The 19,543-nt window shown below is 44.7% G+C and overlaps 1 protein-coding gene across 3 annotated transcripts in view; it reads right to left on the reverse strand.

The window, feature by feature from the left end:
* PSRC1 (proline and serine rich coiled-coil 1) overlaps positions 1–19,543 on the reverse strand; it is a 353,925-nt gene that overhangs the window by 322,799 nt on the left and 11,583 nt on the right. For all 3 annotated transcript variants that reach the window (XM_069238882.1, XM_069238880.1, XM_069238879.1), the window contains exons 2-3: positions 17,055–17,111; positions 16,312–16,369 (exon numbers count right to left, since the gene is read on the reverse strand). In XM_069238882.1, the coding sequence (XP_069094983.1) occupies positions 16,312–16,369; positions 17,055–17,067 (71 nt within the window). In that variant the 5' untranslated portion in view covers positions 17,068–17,111. The remainder of the gene's footprint in view (positions 1–16,311; positions 16,370–17,054; positions 17,112–19,543) is intronic.

The raw sequence follows: 19,543 nt of genomic DNA on the forward strand, positions 1-19,543 counted from the left end.
GTTTGTGGATGATAGGGTCTAGTGAATTTATAAGTCACTACACACTCATTCCACATATGTTTCAGGTATGCTGACATGAAGTTGGTACCGCTGTCAGACACCACCTCCTTAGGGAAGCCCACTCTGGTAAAGATACCAATGAGGGCCTTGGCTACTGCAGGGGCAGTAGTCAACCTAAGGGGAATAGCTTCAGGGTATCTAGTAGCATGATCCACTACTACTAGTATGTACATATTCCCTGAGGCTGTGGGAGGTTCAAGTGGACCCACTATGTCCACACCCAATCTTTCAAAGGGGACCCCCACCACTGGAAGTGGAATGAGGGGGGCCTTTGGGTGTCCACCTGTCTTACCACTGGCTTGACAGGTGGTACAGGAGACACAAAACTCATTGACTTTCTGGGACATGTTGGGCCAGTAGAAGTGGTTGACTAGTCTCTCCCACGTCTTGGTTTGTCCCAAATGCCCAGCAAGAGGAATATCATGGGCTAAGGTCAGTATGAACTCTCTGAACCCCTGAGGCACTACCACTCTCCTGGTGGCACCAGGTTTGGGATCTCTTGCCTCAGTGTACAGGAGTCCATCTTCCCAATAGACCCTATGTGTTCCATTTTTCTTGCCATTGGACTCTTCAGCAGCTTGCTGCCTAAGGCCTTCAAGAGAGGGACAGGTTTCTTGCCCCTTACACAACTGCTCCCTTGAGGGTCCCCCTGGGCCTAAGAGATCAACCTGATAAGGTTCCAACTCCATAGGCTCAGTTCCCTCAGATGGCAGAACTTCTTCCTGAGAAGAGAGGTTCTCTTTTTGTTGTTGTGTTGCAGCTGGTTTCCCAGTTGTCTTTCCTTTTCTCTTGGTAGGCTGGGCCCTTTTTCCAGGCTCCAGCTCTACTTTTTCACCCTGAGCCTTGCACTGTGCCCTTGTCTTGACACACACCAATTCAGGGATACCCAGCATGGCTGCATGGGTTTTCAGTTCTACCTCAGCCCATGCTGAGGACTCCAGGTCATTTCCAAGCAAACAGTCTACTGGGATATTTGAGGAGACCACCACCTGTTTCAGGACATTGACCCCTCCCCACTCTAAAGTTACCATAGCCATGGGATGTACTTTAGTTTGATTGTCAGCATTGGTGACTGGATAAGTTTGTCCAGCCAGGTATTGACCAGGGGAAACCAGTTTCTCTGTCACCATGGTGACACTGGCACCTGTATCCCTCAGGCCTTCTACACTTGTCCCATTAATTAAGAGCTGCTGCCTGTATTTTTGCATGTTAGGAGGCCAGGCAGCCAGTGTGGCTAAATCCACCCCACCCTCAGAGACTAATGTTGCTTCAGTGTGACACCTGATTTGCTCTGGGCACACTGTTGATCCCACTTGGAGACTAGCCATTCCAGTGTTAGCTGGAGTGGAGTTGGAAGTGGTACTTTTCTTGGGACAGGTCTTGTCTCCAGTTTGGTGTCCAGGCTGATTACAGCTACGACACCAGGCCTTTTTGGGATCAAAGTTTGTACCCTTGTACCCAAAATTGTTTTGTGAAGAAGCTCTGGGCCCACCCTCCTGTGCAGGTTTTTGGGGGCCTGAAGAAGACTCTTTACTATTTTTGTTTTTGGATGTCTCAACACTCTTCCCCTGGGGAGGCTTTGTGACCCCTTTCTTTTGGTCACCCCCTGTGGAAGTCTTGGTCACCCTAGTCTTGACCCAATGGTCCGCCTTCTTTCCCAATTCTTGGGGAGAAATTGGTCCTAGGTCTACCAGATGCTGATGCAGTTTATAATTTGAACAATTACTCAATAGGTGTTCTTTCACAAATAAATTGTACAGCCCATCATAATCATTAACACCACTGCCTTAAATCCAACCATCCAGTGTTTTCACTGAGTAGTCCACAAAATCAACCCAGGTCTGGCTCGAGGTTTTTTGAGCCCCCCTGAATGTAATTCTATACTCCTCAGTGGAGAATCCAAAGCCCTCAATCAGGGTTCCCTTCATGAGGTCATAAGATTCTGCATCTTTTCCAGAGAGTGTGAGGAGTCTATCCCTACACTTTCCAGTGAACATTTCCCAAAGGAGAGCACCCCAGTGAGATCTGTTAACTTTTCTGGTTACACAAGCCCTCTCAAAAGCTGTGAACCATTTGGTGATGTCATCACCATCTTCATATTTAGTTACAATCCCTTTAGGGATTTTCAACATGTCAGGAGAATCTCTGACCCTATTTATGTTGCTGCCACCATTGATGGGATCTAGGCCCATCTCTTGTCTTTCCCTTTCTATGGCTAGGATCTGTCTTTCCAAAGCCAATCTTTTGGCCATCCTGGCTAGCAGGAGGTCCTCTTCACTGAGGCTATCCTCAGTGTTTCAGAGGTGCTGGCCCCTCCTGTGAGGGAAGCAGCATCTCTGACTATTATGTTTGGAGTCAGGGATTGAGGGTCTCTGATCTCCCTAATTAGGACTGGAAGGGGGGAATTCTCCTCCAAGTCACTATCTTCCCCCTCTGCGAGGTCATCCTCAGAGGGGTTGGCTTTTTCAAACTCTGCCAGCAGTTCCTGGAGCTGTTGTTTGGAGGGTCTTAAGCCAATTGGGATTTTCTTTATTTTGCAGAGAGACCTTAGCTCCCTCATCTTAAGATGGAGGTAAGGTGTGAGGTCGAGCTCCACCACATTCTCTTCTGCACCAGGCATTATGTTTCTAAAAGTTGGAATACTTTTTAAGAATCTAAAACTATTTCTAGAACCTAATTCAAACTTTTACAAAACTTTTAAACTCTAAAAGAAATGCTAACAGGGACTAACACAAGGCCCTAGCAGGACTTTTAAGAATTTAGAAAAATAGCACAAATTGTAAAAATAAATTTCTAATGACAATTTTTGGAATTTGTCGTGTGATCAGGTATTGGCTGAGTAGTCCAGCAAATGCAAAGTCTTGTACCCCACTGCTGATCCACCAATGTAGGAAGTTGGCTCTATATGCACTATTTCAAAGTAAGGAATAGTATGCACAGAGTCCAAGGGTTCCCCTTAGAGGTAAGATAGTGGCAAAAAGAGATAATACTAATGCTCTATTTTGTGGTAGTGTGGTCGAGCAGTAGGCTTATCAAAGGAGGAGTGTTAAGAATTTGTTGTACATACACACAGGCAATAAATGAGGAACACACACTCAGAGACAATTCCAGGCCAATAGGTTTTTGTATAGAAAAATATCTTTTCTTAGTTTATTTTAAGAACCATAGGTTCAAATTCTACATGTAATACTTTGCATGAAAGGTATTGCAGGTAAGTACTTTAGGAACTTTGAATAATCACAATAGCATATATACTTTTCAAATAAAACACATATAGCTATTTTAAAACTAGACAGTGCAATTTTCACAGTTCCTAGGGGAGGTAAGTTATTGTTAGTTCTTGCAGGTAAGTAAACCACCTCGGGGTTCAGATTTGGGTCCAAGGTAGCCCACCGTTGGGGGTTCAGAGCAACCCCAAAGTTACCACACCAGCAGCTCAGGGCCGGTCAGGTGCAGAGTTCAAAGTGGTGCCGAAAACACATAGGCTTCAATGGAGAAGGGGGTGCCCCAGTTCCAGTCTGCCAGCAGGTAAGTACCCGCGTCTTCGGAGGGCAGACCAGGGGGGTTTTGTAGGGCACCGGGGGGGACACAAGTTAGCACAGAAAGTACACCCTCAGCAGCATGGGGGCGGCCGGGTGCAGTGTGCAAACACACGTCGGGTTTGTCGTTGAAATCAATGGGAGACCAAGGGGTCTCTTCAGCGATGTAGGCAGGCAAGGGGGGGGGGGGCTCCTCGGGGTAGCCACCACCTGGGCAAGGGAGAGGGCCTCCTGGGGGTCACTCCTGCACTGGAGTTCCGATCCTTCAGGTCCTGGGGGCTGTGGGTGCAGGGTCTTTTCCAGGCGTCGGGATCTGGGAGTCAGGCAGTCGCGATCAGGGGGAGCCTCGGGATTCCCTCTGCAGGCGTCGCTGTGGGGGCTCAGGGGGGACAACTTTGGTTACTCACAGTCTCGGAGTCGCCGGGGGGTCCTCCCTGAAGTGTTGTTTCTCCACCAGTCGAGTCGGGGTCGCCGGGTGCAGGGTTGAAAGTCTCACGCTTCTGGCGGAAAATGCTGTTGTCTTTTAGTTGCCTCTTTGGAAACAAAGTTGCAGTCTTGGATGAACAGGGCCGCTGTTCTCGGGAGTTTCTTGGTCCTTTTAGAGCAGGGCAGTCCTCTGAGGATTCAGAGGTCGCTGGTCCTGGGGAAAGCGTCGCTGGAGCAGTTTTCTTCCGAAGGGGGGAGACAGGCCGGTAGAGCTGGGGCCAAGGCAGTTGGTGTCTCCGTCTTCTCTGCAGGGTTTTTCAGCTCAGCAGTCCTCTTCTTCTTAGGTTGCAGGAATCTGAGTTCCTAGGTTCAGGGGAGCCCCTAAATACAGAATTTAGGGGTGTGTTTAGGTCAGGGAGGGCAGTAGCCAATGGCTACTGTCCTTGAGGGTGGCTACACCCTCTTTTTGTGCCTCCTCCCAGGGGGAGGGGGTCACATTCCTATCCCTATTGGGGGGATCCTCCATCTGCAAGATGGAGGATTCCTAAAAGTCAGAGTCACTTCAGCTCAGGTTGCCTTAGGGGCTGTCCTGACTGGCCAGTGACGACTCCTTGTTTTTCTCATTATCTCCTCCGGCCTTGCCGCCAAAAGTGGGGCCGTGGTCGGAGGGGGCGGGCAACTCCACTAGCTGGAATGCCCTGGGGTGCTGTAACAAAGGGGGTGAGCCTTTGAGGCTCACCGCCAGGTGCTACAGCTCCTGCAAGGGGGAGGTGATAAGCATCTCCACCCAGTGCAGGCTTTGTTACTAGCCACAGAGTGACAAAGGCACTCTCCCCATGTGGCCAGCAACATGTCCTGAGTGTGGCAGGCTGCTAAAACCAGTCAGCCTACACGGGTAGTTGGTTAAGGTTTCAGGGGGCACCTCTAAGGTGCCCTTTGGGGTGTATGTTACAATAAAATGTACACTGGCATCAGTGTGCATTTATTGTGCTGAGAAGTTTGATACCAAACTTCCCAGTTTTCAGTGTAGCCATTATGGTGCTGTGGAGTTCGTGTTTGACAGACTCCCAGACCATATACTCTTATGGCTACCCTGCACTTACAATGTCTAAGGTTTTGCTTAGACACTGTAGGGGTACAGTGCTCATGCACTGGTGCCCTCACCTATGGTATAGTGCACCCTGCCTTAGGGCTGTAAGGCCTGCTAGAGGGGTGACTTATCTATACTGCATAGGCAGTGTGCGGTTGTCATGGCACCCTGAGGGGAGTGCCATGTCGACTTACTCGTTTTGTCCTCACCAGCACACACAAGCTGGCAAGCAGTGTGTCTGTGCTGAGTGAGGGGTCCCCAGGGTGGCATAAGATATGCTGCAGCCCTTATAGACCTTCCCTGGCATCAGGGCCCTTGGTACCAGGGGTACCAGTTACAAGGGACTTACCTGGATGCCAGGGTGTGCCAATTGTGCAAACAACAGTACAGGTTAGGGAAAGAACACTGGTGCTGGGGCCTGGTTAGCAGGCCTCAGCACACTTTCAAATCAAAACCTAGCATCAGCAAAGGCAAAAAGTCAGGGGTAACCATGCCAAGGAGGCATTTCCTTACAACGTGCGTCTTGTCACCTAGCTGCATACCCCAATCCTGCATCCGATCTCTGAGGTACGCTGCCAGTGGCTCCATATCTAAGGAGAACAGAAGTGGCGACAGTAGGCAGCCCTGACATGTACCCTTCTCTATACAAAAGGTGTTAAGCAGCTCAGCAGCGACATGCACTCTTGCAGTGGGTGCCCTGTATAGAAGTTGCACCCATGTCGGGAACCCAACCCCATCTGCCAGAGGACCTCAAATAGATACGACGAGGACAGGATGTTGAATGCCTTTTCTATGTTTAAGGCTATCAGCGCCGTGCCAAGGTCTGAATTTCACATTTCGTGCATCACATTGGACAGGCGTCTCAGGTTCATGTGTGTGCCTCTTCCTGGCATGAAGCTGCATTGATCATGCTGAATCAAGTTCACAATGACCCGGATGAACAGTAGTGCCAGAACCTTAGAGAGCAATTTAACGTCCACGCTTAGCATGGAAAGTGGTCTGTAAGACCCTGGGTCGGAAGGGTCTTTACCCGGTTTAGGGACCATAATAATAATTGCTTACCTCATATGGGATGGGAGTTCGGCAGCTCGAGTAGTGTCTCAAGAAGCGCAGGGAACAAGCGCAAGGAGCAAGGCAGCAGAGTTTGCCTGTTAATATTAAACCGGAGACCACCTGGTCCTGGACATTTCCCCCTGGCCATATCACTTAGGGCTTCACCCAATTACTCCAGAGTAATGACTTATCCGAGGCCCTCTGCCTGAGCCTCGGTCAACCAGGGAATGGTCATCTGAGCCAGGAAATCCTAGACTCTAGGGGCTTCCTCATGTGCCGGAGCACTATACACACCAGCCAAGTAGTCTTGTAACAGCTGGCTAATAGCCGTCTGACCCATAATGACCGAGTCGTCAGGCCTAAGAGGGGCAAATATAAGTGGTGGGGGACGTTCATGTTTGAGCATCCAGGCTAACATGCGACCTGACCTATCTCCTTCTCTGTTTAGGCGCTGCCTACAGTCTCTCCAGACATGGGAGTCTAGCCTGTCCCAAACGACTGCCACCGTCCTATGTGCCTCAACTCATTTTCCAACTTCTGTCCTATAGCTCGATAATGCAGCTCTCCAAATTGTTCTTCCCCTTCTACCAACTTACGCCTCTAACAACCACCTTAAGAGTTCCCCGTTCTGCACTGCTTGTTTGGGTGGTATTCCAATTTGTAGTGAAGAAGCCCCAGAAGGCTTCTTTCGTATCAATGTTATACTCCGGATCTCCCAGCACCTCGGGGCGCTACCTCCACAAAGGGACATGAGGTCTAAGACCTCTCACTTCACACTCCAGCCTCAAGGAGGCATGGTCGGAGAGAAACAGCACGTGGTAGCTTACCTTCACAACATTAAGAACGTCCTCATTAGTAACGATTCAATCTGTTGTAAGCCCCGTGTGTGGGGAAATAACAGGAATATTCCTTTATGCGGGGTGGAGCTCCCTCCACATGTCAACAAATTGAAGTCTATTCATAATTTTGCGCAACCCTGCCACCACGTGGGGCTTCGTATCCATACATAGTGGGTGGCGATACAGCTATAAGTCCTAAACATTAAAATACCCCACCCAGATTACAGGCAATCAAACATAGGGTATTAACTTGGTTTCTAGAGCTCCAAAGAACTCATCATACGTGTTTGGGGCATATATCTTAAGCATGTATAGTTCCAGTGCATCCAGTATACCATGCAACAGCGCATATTCCCTGGCCACGTCAGCTACCTGTCAATGCATCTGGAAAGGGGCACCTGGGGCCACCCATATCGATACTCTTCGGGCATAGGAGTAGTAAGTGGAGGAAAACAGTTGCCCCGCCATTTTTTATGAAGTTTCTGGACTTCGGACTCCAAGGGGTGTGTTTCCTGAAAAAACTCAAATTGTACTCCCAACCTTCTAAGATATGTGTGGGTCCTTATCTTTTCACAAATTAATTCACCCCCCTCAGAATCAATGTAAGAATATGCATTGAGTTAGCCATTCCAAAGGTATTACCAGCCACATGTATCACCTTCGGTCCATCCGCCCTCCTCTCTCCCATCCCACCCTGGCCACCACAGAGGGAATTAATTTAACATGTTGTCTTTGAGAGTAATATGTGCTGTCTGCTTGTTCATTATTGCTATCGCTATTTTAATACCTACTTTAATAGTTTTACTTATCATATGTATTATACTGGCTTCATCTAAAGCATGGGTACTCACAAACTTTTTCTTGGGGGCCAAAATTGCAGTATGGTTTGCGGCCGAGGGCCGCACTGAAGGGACAGCGGGGGTGGGTGGCTTATAGGGGGCGCAACCACCCGCCCCCTTTTTCAAAACATTGTTAGACAATGCTGCATTTTGAATCCAGGTATAACTACAAACCAACAAAGAGGACATTTTGAAAAACATTTTTATTATCAGATAATAGTAATCTTAAGAGGCATGGCATGGTAATCCTTGTGAACAGGATATTCAGCACAGGCCCAATGCAGCACAGGTTTATCTGAGTCTGGAAAATAGGTATGTCAAAGGAAGGCATACTAAGAACTTATTTTGCACTTCATGTCTCTTATTAGTGTTCTGTAATCTGGTATTATGTCTGAAACGGCAAGCCTGAAGAGCTGATCCAGATGTAAGTCTGTTAGCTTATTTCTGAGTTTACTCTTCAAAAGTCCCATTGTGGAAAACAAACTTTCGCAAACATATGTTGACCCAAACATACAAATTATTTTCAGGGCCACTGTAAAAAGAACAGGAAATTTGTCAGAAGGCACAGTGTTTCAGAATTCTTTTGGTGCCTGCCCCAAAAAAGATGCTTCGAGAGCTGAGTTCTGCTGCATGTCTATCAGCTCCATTTATGCTTGCGGTCTTTTCACGCCAATAAGTTCAACAGCTTCAAGATTTCGTGCACTCACCATCCAGGGGTTTTCAAACAACCTGAACAGGGGGATGAGTGTTCTGAATTGAGAAAATCGACTTTTGATCTCCCCAGAAATTTCCTCAAGACATGCACCAAGATTTAGCGTTGGCAGCATTTCTTGTGCATTTGGAAACCTCTGAGTCACAGCCAACAGTTTTGGAAAGTGGGTGAAGTCAGCAACATCCAGTTGTTCTTTGAATAGCACAAGCTTACTTTCAAATGAGTAAATACCATTCATCATGGACCACACAAGCTGTTGTTTGCCTTGCAGCATCAAATTAAGAGCATTGAAGTGTGCAAATAGATCTGAAAGAAAATGGAGCATTAAAAGCCATTTCACATCCTTTAGTTCTGGGAATGTTTGACCTCTGCTGTTTACAAAGTGTTCAATTTCAGGAAGCAAAGCAATGAACCGCTCCAGAACTTTCCCTTTGCTTAGCCATTGCACTTTAGTATGCATCAAGAGGTCTGTATATTCAGCTTCAGAATCCTGCAGCATAGCCTTAAAAAGTCTATGGTTAAGGGCTTTGGCACGAATAAAATTAACAATTTTCACTGCAAGTTTTAGGACGTTATTCAGTTCTCCATGCTTTAATTTTGCACACAGAACTTCCTGATGAATAATGCAGTGGTAGTTTATTACAGGCTGTCCAGTGAGCTTCTTTTTAAGCAAAGATACAAAGCCTCTGTCATGGCCTACTATAGCAGGAGCGCCATCTTTTGTGATCCTAACAAGACTGTCCAGTGGTATGTGATGTGTTTCAAAGTAGTTGCAGATACTGTCCAGAATATCTTCTCCTCTTGTGTGCCCTTGCAGTGGTAGAAGACACAGGAGCTCTTCTTTGGGATGAAGCGATTGGTCCAAATACCTCACCCAAACTAATAACTGGGCCACATCGCCTATATCTGTGGACTCATCCATGGCAATGCTGAAGAACGGTGACTCTCTGACAGCTTTGATCACCTGCTCCTGGATATTTTCACCCATTGCCTCTATTCTGCGTGCACAAGTGGTATCCGATAGCTGTAATGCACCGATTTCTTTTAAAATGCTGGATTTGTTGCTATAGTCTTCCAAAAAAAAATTCAGCTGCAGAAAGGAAACATTTCGTCACCAGCTCTGCCTCCGTGAATGGCTTCTTATGTTTGGCAAGCAGGTAGTATATTTTGAATGATGCTTCTGTAACAGCCTCAGATTCCTTCATTTGGCAAAGGAAGAGCTTCTGCTGGGAAAGAAGTGTTTGCTTTAACGATGCCACTTTTGCTGAACGCAGTTGTGAGTGCAATGGGAAGTTCTCAGTATAACTTGCGTGTCGAGTTTTGTAGTGCTGTTTCAGGTTATATCTCTTAAGAACATTTACTTTCTCTTTGCAAAGCAAACGGGTGGCTTTCTCCTTTGGCCATTCAACAAACAAGTACTGTTCTTCCTATGCTGCCTGGAATGATCTGTGTTCACTCTGTATGGATCTGGGTCGTTTGCAAGGCTTGGTAACTGGACTGTAGGCCATTGGTCTCAGGCGAGTTTGTGCAATGAGTATCAAGGGTCAGGAATCAGATTTTCCCCTCAGAGCCAAAGGACCGACACCATTTCACGACCGACCGATGGACCAACACCGCCTCACGACCAATGGACCAACACTGCGTCTCGCTACAAACCTCTGTGCACAACACCAAAGTAATATAAAGTGATGTGTAAAAGGAAACAAAGCATACCGTGATCTAACAATTGTCAACACACATGCTGGCCTTTCCCGATTCCCAGAGAACCATGTTATAAAAAGTATTTTTTTACAATTATGCTTGCAACCTGCTAGGCATACTAGAGTGATAATGAGGCCAGTGAATGGTATACGGGCCCCTTTTTAGAGACTGTTTTTTTTCAGCACGCTGGGTCACACAGCAATAGAAATCAACTGTGCAGAAATGCCAGGGGGCAGATAAAAAAAAGTGTATTATTGTAAGACATTTTCAACAGCCCTGGCTCTAGTAGTATATTCCTACACTAATCACAAGAGCCAAATGGGAATGTTTACAGTCTGCGAAGTATATTGCTACTCTAATCACAGGAACCAAACAGGAACATTTACAGTCTTCCAGAGTATATACCTATCCTAATCACAAGAGACATTTAATTAAATGCGGCAGCCATTTATCAACTGCACCCCTGGTAGGAGGAGTAAGCTGAAGGTGTTTGCCCAACACACAAAGTGTACCCCACTGGATCCTTCCCAAATGGTTTGATTTATACTGGGATTGTCATCTGATTTCTGGTAGTTTTCATGGGTGGGTGGTTTCTCACTTGATGTACTGGGTTGGTGGGTATGGGTTATGAAAGTAAGCATTATTGTTTGGAGGTTGCACAAACAAAGGTCTAACTTGGTGCCTAAGCATTACAAGACAAAGATATAGCAGCATAGTTCTTACCCTTGCAGGGTCCGGTCTATCACACACAGCGCCATCTGCTCTCACCCCTACCCCAGTATCACACACAGCGCCATCTGCTCTCACCCCTACCCCAGTACCACACACAGCGCCATCTGCTCTCACCCCTACCCCAGTATCACACACAGCGCCATCTGCTCTCACCACTACCCCCAAGGGTGGTATAAAAACATAGGGCAGTGGCAAATCACAAGCCAGTCACAAGGCTTACCAAGTTGATGGAGCAAGGGTCTAAATGGGATGGGTTCACGTGTAGCCTCTGGGTGACAGCACTTGTGCCACTACACGGAACCATTTGGGCTGCCAAAATGGTATTGCTGGTGCCAGGCGTCAAAATGGCTTAGTGAGCTAAACATTCACTGCTGACATTAGTGCGATATTACTATCAAACCCCTGAATTACTGGAGCCTTTCAAAGCAAGCAAAACCAACTAATACATTGGGTAATTAGCATTAGTGAGTCCCAGCGCTTGGAAACAGCAGGATGTAGCACTACATTAAAATAAATAAATAATAAAAAAAAAATAACCAAAGACTCCAGGTGCCCTGATCAAATAAAAGATTTGTACAGTAACTAGCCTCAGCGCTTGGTAACATGAAAGCAATCTAGGCACCCACTACACAGTGTGCCTACTTTAGCACACTACTTGGAGGGCCAGTCTCCTTCACTCCTGATATACAGAATCAGGATGTGCTCATTCCCAGTCACACAAAAGGCACAAACACCTGAGGAAAGTCCACCTGGTGGCTGGATATTCTACAATCATAAGTTTGGATTGTGGAGAGAAAACAGTTGTACTACTGTGAGAATGCTATATAAAATTCTAAGCAAATATATTCCCATTAGACAAAGCTGCATAATTTCCTTTAAGAGAATATATAAAAAGAGTAGTCACACCCAAATAATTCCTTGGTTAAATGATTATTATACTGCTGCTGAGCGTTACCTGCCTCAATAAAGCACTGTAAAGATGCTTCTGGTATACTTCTTATATGTATATACGAGAGCCAAGGTTCAATGAATTACCGTTGGGGCTTCTTGAGGAAAGATGTCACAAATGTACGGCGTCAGACGTGGAGACGGTGGCAGGAAGCAGACGAAAAAGCCCCGTAAAAGTTAGCTGCAAGCGCTTACTTTTAGGGGCTTTGGCTTCCCGCCACTAGCCAGGCTCGTGATGTAAACACCATACGATAATGGCCGCCGTATGTAAACAGAGGCGGGCCGCGGGAGCATGCGCAAAGAAGCCGCTATTGCGCATGCTCCCGCGGCCCTCTTCTATGTTTATGTACGGCGGCCATTATCATATGACATTTGTCCAACGTGTCCGCTGGCTGCCAAGGTAGGTGCGTGGGGCCGCTGGCGGCCCACGGGCCGTACTTTGAGTACCACGGATCTAAAGCCTTACATAAAGACTGCTTCATAATTCTTGTTTTTGCTGCTTGACAAAAAGAAAATAATGGACCCACACCAAACCCTGTGCCTCCGACAGGCAATACTGTTTGTCTATTAAGCTGCAAACGCAAACTCTTGCTCTGTAAGTTCAGAAAGAACCGTGGGACACCACGTCAGTTTTCCCCACTCAAGATGATATGCTAGTGTACCTTTTCTTAGCCGGAGGGCCAAGAGAAGTCAACCAAGTTTGTTCAGCAAAGTGGGTACAACTCAAGCCAACTATGGCTCATCCAAAAGAGCATAGGGAAACCCCACATTTTCATACTCACTTCAGTGGGAATGCCTTCATTAGCTGTGGAAGCCAGGTTGATACAGTCAACAAAACCTATTTAGTCTGTTCTCCTCACCGGGCACATTTGACAAGTGGACATGCTGAAAAGGGCCCACTTTTAATGGCATGGAGGTTCTGAGCAATCATTACGACAGAGGTGGCACCAAGAATCAGCAGAGACCATCGCCTCATCCCAGGGTCCCTGGAATGTAAGGAGTGTGAGCAAAGGGCACAGCACCTTGTACAGCTCGCATGGCACTCCACCTGACTGATTATCTGTAATTGGACACCTAAATTGTTTTTTAAATTCTGAAAACTGGGTTAAATGGGGAGTTGAGCCTAGCTAAGTGCTTGAGAGGTAGTCATCGATACAAAACTGAGCTGTGCATCTGCTTTAGACTCTCAGCCATAATACCAGAGTTATATTGGTTCACTGACTGCTGGTACAAGAAAAGGATTTAGACACTGTGTTCAAATGTGAACCCTTTGAATGCCTTTCATAAAAATTAAACATAAGGCTATTTTCAGTTTCCACAATAGGAAGTAGTCTCAATCATAGTGTGGTCTCGCTCATGTGAGAAAGAAACTGGAAGATGACTGGCAGTAGCATGAATGCTGAGGGTAGTGTGTATCAAGCATGACAGGGACTGGCAGTGCTGTGTGTGGGAAGGGATGGCACTATAAGTAGTACGGCAGAAGGATTTTTAAAAATTACTTTAGTGCATTACACTACCGCAAGCTACACTTCTTGTATTCAAGTAGACATAATTATTAAAGATAAGAAGAATCTAAATGCACACAGTTGAAATCAAGAAGCAATAAGCAGTTTTAATTTTAGCCTGCTCCCTTCATTAGACATTCAGACATTATGGCATAATTGCGTTAGAGGGGCTCTATAGTTGAAACCGCAAAATGGGCTTTGATCAACAAAATCAATAATACTAGCCTCTTGATTTTTGGACATCTTACATTCAAATAAACATTTTAATCTACAAGTAGCATCCATTTATTTTTTGTCCATTGTCCAAATGTACCCTGCTAAGGTTCAATTGTTAGAGAGAAGTGATTCAAAGGGGACTGTACTCTCTCCATTATGTGCAGCAACCACAAATGTCTGTCTTGAATAAGCCTTAGCACACCATCTACTTCAGAGTTCTCTGTGAATATGCCAGGTAGTGTAGGTTCAGAAGTGAATGGTTTAACAGAAATATTAGGATCATGAACACAAGCGGTGACTACTTGTCACCTTTGAACCTTTAAAATTCAAGAGGAGAAAATGTGTTTTAAATCAGTTTATACGTTAAAAGAGGCTAACCCAGTCCAGTTCAAACTTTAAACAATTGTTTGAGCTTAACAATCTTATTCAGAATTGTAACTGATGCAACTGATCTTATTCAGAATTGTAACAATTCTGAATTAGATTGATAAGCTCAAACAATTGTTTAAAGTTTAAACTGGATATGGTTATCCTCTTTTAACTTATAAGCAGCTCCCAATCTGTGGTCTGTGCAATTCCCAGGGGTCCGTGACACAGTACCAGGTAGTCTGCAGACCTAGGCTGACACGAAGGCACGTCTCATGCTGAAGCCTCTCGCTCGCGTTTTTAGGGTTGAGCCTGCGAGTGCATGTGAGACACTGTTGTGTTCAGTAAAGGGCCTGGAGTCTGCCTGTCGCTCACAATTTGTTGGCTTGCGTGGCACTCTTCTCTACAGCCTTGTAATTTGTCAAGGCATGTCTACCATCATTTCCGTTACTCTGTGTGGATCAGGGATCAAGCACTAATTGATTTCAATTTAATTAGTGCCCTTCCGCTGCTCCTGACGTGATCGAGGTACTATTTTGTTCTAACTTCCAGTGCCCCACAAACAGAAGGCTTGTGACTGACAAAAACGTGCCCAGCAGAACAAACAAAATTGCAACTTTTTTTAAAGCTAACTTCATTTTACTTTGTTAGGTCGTCTTTTCTCAGTTTCCACTTTTTGTTTTTGTTTTTGCTCGTGGGCGCTGTTGTCAAAAGATGACAATTAACTTGTTCGAAATGTGCGAAACCTATTGCATTGCAAATGCTTGTTATATTTGTTACTTCTTTTGTGAAGCAGTTTTCAAAGCACTGCAAAGTTCCATGTTCATCCAATAGCTTTTGGGCAAAAATAAAAGCATCAATATAACTCTGCTGATTAATGTACCTGCTGGCGAGAGATCAGAGTTTTGTCTAGTGGCCGTTTTGACTCATCTAAGGTAGCACAGATAGTTAATATGCCTGCTGCAAAGAACGTGCATCTTGCAAGAAACAGTATTATATGTGCATAGCACAGTTGGTTTCTGCTTTTGTCACAGAGATTCTTTTGTTACTGTGCAGTTCATAAGTTGCAATCATAATCTAGTAGAGTGAGATATTAACTGCCATCAAAGAGCTACATGCAAACTTCATGGCACAAATTAGAAAGTTATGTTTTTCCCAGTCTTTCATTATCCTTATGCTACCAAAAAAAGGTGTACTTGCATAGAAATACATTTTTATTATTAAAGTCAATGTTAACCACTGTGTTATGTTCTGAATCCTGAGTGTGTGCTTCTCCAGACCAAGTACTCTAAGAAAATTCCTACCAGTATGGATGACATGTGAATCCTACATCTTGTAGTCCCCTGTAAAGTGCTCCTACTCCCTACATTGGTTTGAGTTGAGCTATAAAACAAATTAAATACATGTGACAGAGATACTATGGAGAGATGAGGCCCTTATGGTTTTACTTCCTTTCTCCACCACATATTTATGTGAAAAAGCTTTCTCAGATCTTACGTTACTGAAAAAATAAAAAACGAAATCGCTAGGGATATGTAGAATCTGACTTGAGGATTCAGCTTTCCTAAATAAAACCAAATATCGCCGAGATGCAGCGCCAACCTTCCCATTAAAATGTTTTGATATTTGCATATTTTTTCAGGGTAAATAATGATATCATTAGTAATTCGAATATTTGTTTGGTGTGTACTTGCTTGTGTATTTTTTTTGCAAATTACTGTTTTAATATTTGAAATTTAAAATCATACAAATTGCTTGGTGGTTCCTGGATTTCAGTACCACTGGTTTAGGCAACTAAAAAACAAGGCGGAGGCATTTTAAAAGAATTAGTTAATTTAAACGCATTATTTCTATCACTGTGCATAGTGAAAAAAACTTCTATCAACTCCATTATGTGAAAAGGTCTACAGTAGGGACTCTCGGGGCACTGTGAAGCACATAACAAGTGGAATGTTTTAAAATCTCTCCACTGTGGACCTGTGGGTACCCAAATGGGCTACTTCATAGTTTTAAGTCATGAGGAAAGTTATACGGATAAAATTACAGGACCTGGGGAAAATCAAAATGATTTCCAAAAACAGCCACATGCTAAATGCCTCAACTTTGCCCCCACGTTACCTCAGTATCCTACATTAGGGGCTTCTTGTTAAGTTACAGCTCCTGGTATGAAAACTGTAATATCCTTTTCCTAGCAGTAATTGATAATTTGCAGCCAAAATGGGATACGGTTCACGGCAGAAACTTTAAAGGAGACACAAAAGGGTATCAAATACAATTCCACTTACCTGTCAGAAAAAGAACTAACTCCAAAGTCAAATGTCTCATCGGTAATGAATGTGATATCTAGAACAAAGTAATGGAGAATTAAGAAGATGCTATCTCAATGACATCTGCAAAGCTAAAAATTGTATAAAAACTTTCAGTGCACATTTGGTCTTTACAATCAGAAAACGCCAGTTTTAAGGTGCTATGCGTTTTATCCATAAGCAACCAGATGCTTTAGGTTTAACTGACGCATAACCTTGTAGATACTGCTAATTTATTATGCATTAAAAGCGCATATAAAGGAGGTTTGTAGCTTTTCACCATACCTGTTTTTGTGTAGACTTACAAAAGAGAAAAAGCTGAGTTTGCCTTGCTGGAGCCTAATGTGTGACCGGCATATTGTGTAGTTCTCGGTAGCAGGAACATCGACCTAATTGGTTTATCAATTCTGAACTGGAATGGGGTCTCTCATCACATACCAGTCTTTTCCACATTACTTTAAAAAAGTTACAAATACACTGTATAGCCATACATAACCCACAGCAATTCCAATGCTGAAAATAAATCTGCAAAGGCTGAGAGAAAAGACTGCAGATAACAGAATGGTTGTAGCATGAAACAGTGTTGTATACCCTCTGGATTAAAAAAAATAAAAAAAATACCAAGGTTGTGTTGGACTGCTCGACGTTTTTCTTCTAGAATGTAGATCTGTGGAAGAGCTTTCCCTATCACCTTGCGAACAGAGTTGTCCTAGGTTCCTTACCATTATCCATCATGTCCTCCTCCCCAAGTGCCAAGCTCCACGTCTGTTCAGGCGTACCTAGAACAGAAAACACAAGACATAGCTTAAAGATACCAGAGTGAAGTATAATTTTCCAATCACCAAAAAAATGAATAAATAAACAGACACTACTAAGGAACTTCCTCAAGTGCCTTCAAAATAAAGTACACTAACTTTCCAGTAGTAAAAGGCAGCATGTACATAGGAAAAAGCAAACCGATTATAAATGCTATCAAATTAATTGTGTGGTGTATTTCCTAAACTGAGATAATAAAAGACAATGGAAAAAATGCACTGGGCACCATAACATTAGGTCCCACTCTTACGTCTGTTCAAGGCAAATGTTCTGCTGAAATTAACTTATGCAACATAGTAATGACAAGAGGCAGTGAGCTGTTGTGGTGTCATGTTATTTTACTGCATGTCTTATTACTTCTTCAATTTGGAATGCCATTGTGTTCCTTTGAGATCTATGGAAGGTGCGTTCCTGAGACGTTCCTATGATTCTTGAAGACCTGTGCAAATGTCGAGTCTTTCAGCCTCTGATTAAGTGTTGCCAAGTTTGTCTGGGTCCTCTAGAAGGCATGTCTATGTGTGCATCTTAGAGTTCCATTGTTAGCATCTGTGCCTTACTGTCTGCAAATCAGTATTTCTACTCCAGGCCTGAGATGCTACCTCCATGTTCCACACAATTATTATTTATAGTCTTGTAGAGTGCACAGCTACCCAAAAGAGTTTCCCGGCGCTAAGCAGGACAAAAGCCAAACTGTCAACTTAAAATAGCCATGTCTTCAGGCCTTCACTGAGAGATTTGGGAAGGGCGTTCCACAGTTTCAGACCTAACACTGCAAAAGAATGCCCTCCCATCCCAGCCAGGTGGAACCTAGGTACAGGTTCTGGATGTGGCGTGGACATGTTTTAGCTTTGGCCATAAACATGTAGCAGAGAACATTGAATTGAATCCATTTAGAGATTGTGAGCCAGTGCAGCTCAAGAAAAGGGTGAGAGACGGAGGCGTGTTGGGAAGACGAAACATCAGTCTGGCTGCCGAATTCTGGACCATCCACAGACGCCCAATAGATGCCTGTTCTATTCCCAAAAATAGGACATTATCGTAATCCAATCTAGATAAAATTAAGGTTTGAATCACAGTCCTTTGGGCAGATTGGGGGGGATCATCCAGATGCTCTTCCTCGTACCATTTCAGCACAGCGAAACAGGTGGAGGTAACTTTAGACACCTGAGGTTTCATTGATCGTTTTTCATCAAGAACAAAACCAAGGTTCTTAACTTTGGAGGACAGAATGGGAAGAGGTCTTAAGGAATTGGGCCAGTGTTGGGGGCCCTAAAGCTGGACATGCTTAACCAGGACCATGACCTCCATCTTATCACCATTAAGCATGAGATAGTTAGCACTCATCCAACTGGCCACTCGGCTCAAGCTAAGGTTAAAAATCAGAAGGTCCATGATCCTAAGCAAATGACAAAGAGAAAATAATTTGGGTGTTATCTGTGTAAGAAAAAAATAGCCAAACTGCAACTCTCCACTACGTCTGCCAAAGGGTGGATGTAGATATTAAATAGCAGAGGACTTAGCACAGAGCCTTGGGAGGACAACAGAGGTTAAGACTCAGGTTTCGGATCTAGTGTTGGCTCAAGAGACTTGGAACATGCAGTCCTTAGGAAATGATGTTAGCCAGACAAGGGCTTTTCCTTCCGAAGCCAAACATTTGAGCAAGATGGAGTGAGACACAAAACCCAAGGCTGCGCTAAGATGTAATAAAATAAATGCAGCTGTACAGTCCCCATCCAGGAGTTGTCTGAGGTGTTCGGTGACTCCAAGGAGGGCGGATTCAGTACCATGGCGAGCCCTGAAGCGTGACTGAGAGGCATGAAAAACTCTTGAGCCTCTACATAAGATGTAAGCAGAGCAGTCACACGCTTCTCCCAAATTTTGGAGAGCACGGGTAGCCTAGAGACTGGTTAGAAATTCGACCAAATCAACGTGTTCAGATTAGGCATTTTTGAGAGCGGGAAGACATGGCCCTCACGTAGATAAGTGTTCAAGAGATCCACTATCATCTGTAGTAGTGTCGGATCCAAAAGGCATAGTTTGGAAGGTGGTAGAGGGTCCAATGGAGAGCCTGACTTGATGGATTGAAGGATAGTGGAGAAGGTAGAAAAGACAAGGAGGGGCCAAGATGACATAGCAGGAGTCGAGCCAGATCTGCTCACACTGTCACTAAGTTCTTGTTGATAGTGATTCAATGGGTGGTTAGAAATGGCTGACACACTAAATAAGGGTTTGCTCTTAGCATCTGTGGACAGATGAAGATTGATGGCTGCCACCTTTTTAATGAAAACCTGGGCAAGCTCCTCGCACTGAGTCTGAGAGAGCGAGGGAGCGGGAGTCACATTATGAGGATCAGAGAGTTCTCTAACCACCTTAAAGAGGGTCTTGGGGCAGTTGT

The sequence above is a fragment of the Pleurodeles waltl genome, chromosome 6 (assembly GCF_031143425.1).
Source record: "Pleurodeles waltl isolate 20211129_DDA chromosome 6, aPleWal1.hap1.20221129, whole genome shotgun sequence".
Classification (NCBI taxonomy): Eukaryota; Metazoa; Chordata; class Amphibia; order Caudata; family Salamandridae; genus Pleurodeles; species Pleurodeles waltl.